This window comes from Halyomorpha halys, unplaced genomic scaffold (genome assembly GCF_000696795.3).
Source record: "Halyomorpha halys isolate HHAL.00 unplaced genomic scaffold, Hhal_1.1 Scaffold396.1, whole genome shotgun sequence".
Lineage (NCBI taxonomy): Eukaryota > Metazoa > Arthropoda > Insecta > Hemiptera > Pentatomidae > Halyomorpha > Halyomorpha halys.
In genome coordinates, this window is record NW_027111420.1 from 1,092,475 (window position 1) to 1,095,316 (window position 2,842).

General features: G+C 27.1%; 1 protein-coding gene across 1 annotated transcript in view; it reads right to left on the reverse strand.

The window, feature by feature from the left end:
* Epac (Exchange protein directly activated by cAMP) overlaps window positions 1-2,842 on the reverse strand; it is a gene marked incomplete at its 5' end in the record, with an annotated part of 138,657 nt that overhangs the window by 1,578 nt on the left and 134,237 nt on the right. The window contains 5 exon segments of the mRNA XM_014422935.3: window positions 83-623; window positions 1,116-1,235; window positions 1,315-1,544; window positions 2,116-2,294; window positions 2,379-2,504. Of these exon segments, the coding sequence (XP_014278421.3) occupies window positions 496-623; window positions 1,116-1,235; window positions 1,315-1,544; window positions 2,116-2,294; window positions 2,379-2,504 (783 nt within the window).

Here is a 2,842-nt window from a genome sequence, read left to right on the forward strand (position 1 = left end):
AACAAATATACACGTTGAATACCATTGTTTGCTAAAATATCAGTAAAATATTTTTTTTTAATTTTTAACATATTTAATAAACATTCAGCAACAACATAAATTATAGACATTCAAACACATATTAAATTAAATATATTTATTTCTAAATGCAGCAGAATTATATTTTAAAGTAATAAATAAGTGAAAAGATTCAGAGAGTATAATCAACAGAATAAAAATAACACTAAATTTTACTGTGCTGAATAACAAACTTTTAATCAAATTAAAATTACTCATTTTTTTTTCATTTCTTTTTTTTTTTCTTTGAAAGTAACAAAATTAAAGGAATAAATTCTACTGCATGTGTCAGTAACTACTTTTTTAGAAAACCTACCAAAACTAGTGGCCAGAGGTCAATTTAATAAAAAAAATGTTAAATTCTGCCATTTGTACAAGAATAAAAAAAGCTTCATGTTTGAAGCTTTTTTCATTAAGCTAGCAATTTAAGAAAAGATTTTAAGATCTTCTTGGTTCTAATTTTTGAGATAAGCTCGTAAGAGTCCTTTGGTTGTCGATTGTTCGAAGACATCGGACATAGGCACGCACTTCTGATTCATTTTTGGGTGTTGGAGGATCTTCTATGACTGAAAAAAGGCAACGAATTATTAGTAGACTCCCTTTTTTTCTAATCAGTATAAATTTAGTCAGTATTTAAGTGCATGATGATATAAAATTATTCATTTTAATTTGACTTCACAATTAAACTAAATTTTTATCACTATTTTTTTTGTTATCGTTTATAAGGAAACATTTAAGAAAAGTTTGAAGTACACCAACTAGCAGTGATACTCGTGATTTTCTTTGTTTACACATTGAACTTTTAAAAACAGCAATTTTTTACAATTGAAAGTAGTGATCAATTAAGATGATATAGTAATCAATAAAAATATACCAGTAAATAATAATAATAATTTTAATCCGAAAGGAGAAATTGCTCTCAGAAAATATAAGTTACAAAAAATATATAAGTTATCAAAAATAATTAAATTTTAACCATATATCAAATATAATTTTTAAAAACTTATGTAATAAACAAATTTCTAATTAGCATAAATGAAACAAGCCCATATACTCACTGAGTTGTCGACTCCTACAGTATCTCAATGTTCTCAGTGTTTGTGCAAGCATATGCATTTTTTCAAAATTAACAAGACCATCGACCATTGTCTTGTTTCCTTCATGAATAAATGTCATATCTACAATTAAAAACAGAATAAAATTAATTATTTTGAAACAAAAATTGAACATAAGATAAATTTTAATTTAATATCTTACCTTTTAGCAGGAGTGGCATAAATGGAATTAGGGGACTGTCCATACTTGAAACCACTCCTCTATAAGCTCTGTGATTCTTAGAGGGGTCTATCGTTGCCTCGAGCTGCATGTAAAGCTTTCGAGACTTGCTTGGCAGCTTGTCCCATGTCAGAGACAACCGGGACACGGCCATGTTCGACAACCCAAGGACAAGAGCAAACATTCCATTAATGTTGTGGTACTGCTTACAACTGAAACATACACAAAAGTGAAAATTGGAAGCTATAATAGACATTATAATAAAAGAAAAAAGTAAATAATTTTTTTATTTAATAAGTAATTGAAAAAACTATCATTTATCATGGAACAGGACCTTTAACCATTACATATGGATTGCTCACAAATTGAAGTAGATCACAAACAAAAATTCATATATGATTAATTTTTAAGTTAGATTTTTTAAGATTATTTGATTTTTAAAAATAAATTGTTCATTGTTAATTTTAAAAAAAAAATCAAACTGCAATTTTTACAATTTCTTTTAAAAAAGGAATTTCTTTTTTTTTTTTTTAATTTATAAGCTTTCCTTCATTTAGACCAAGTATCTCAATTGAATTTTGGGTCAATAATTCATGGATATTGATCTGAGATCTAATTAGTAAAACCAAAAATGGATACATAATTTTTTAAAAATAAAATCATCAATTTAAGAAAAAATATTTAGAATATTCAAGGGTATCTCAACACATTTTTTTCACGATAAAAATCACTCTTAATTACTAAATATAATGAAAATACATATGAATTACATGCGACACTTACTAAGCCGCTAGTTTAATAATCTTGCGGAGGACTTGTACCCTTTTGCTGAGACTTTGTGTGAGGCAGATCTCTGTTACTACCCAATACTGCAGTTCATTAAATCTTCTTAGAAAAGCATCGAGATTTGCAGTGCTTTGACCAAACCTGTGCCTCCCGAATGTGTGGTATAGAAGTTCATACTACAAAAAAAAAAATACATCATTAAACTATACAAATATTTAGGAATAAAAATAACCATTAATTCATTGCTGTACTGTTTTTACCTCATGAATATTCCAGAAGAGCTCCCAATCAAACATGGTCATGTGGTAAGCCATTTCTTTGGCACTAACATCCTCTAAATCCAGTTCAACACCTTCTGTTGGTGCTTCTTGCTCAGCTATTACAGTCTAGATAAACCCAATGCTTTATTATATTAAACATATGTAAATAAACATTTTGTTTTTATTGTTATTATTTTTCTGAACTGACATTATACGAACAATTTTATTATTGAGCATCATTTACTTCCACAACTTTCTTTATTATTCTATTTCTTTACATTATTCATGTTTTAAAGTTTATTCTTAACACTAATGATGTAATTTTTTTTTTTCATGGGAGGGGAGGGGAGGTTTATACTATAAATGTGTAATATTATGAAAAGAATATTTTATAATATAATTTTTTTTTTTATTATATCATATACCAGGTCATTCAAAAAGTCCTGTCGTTTTTTTGTGGGAAA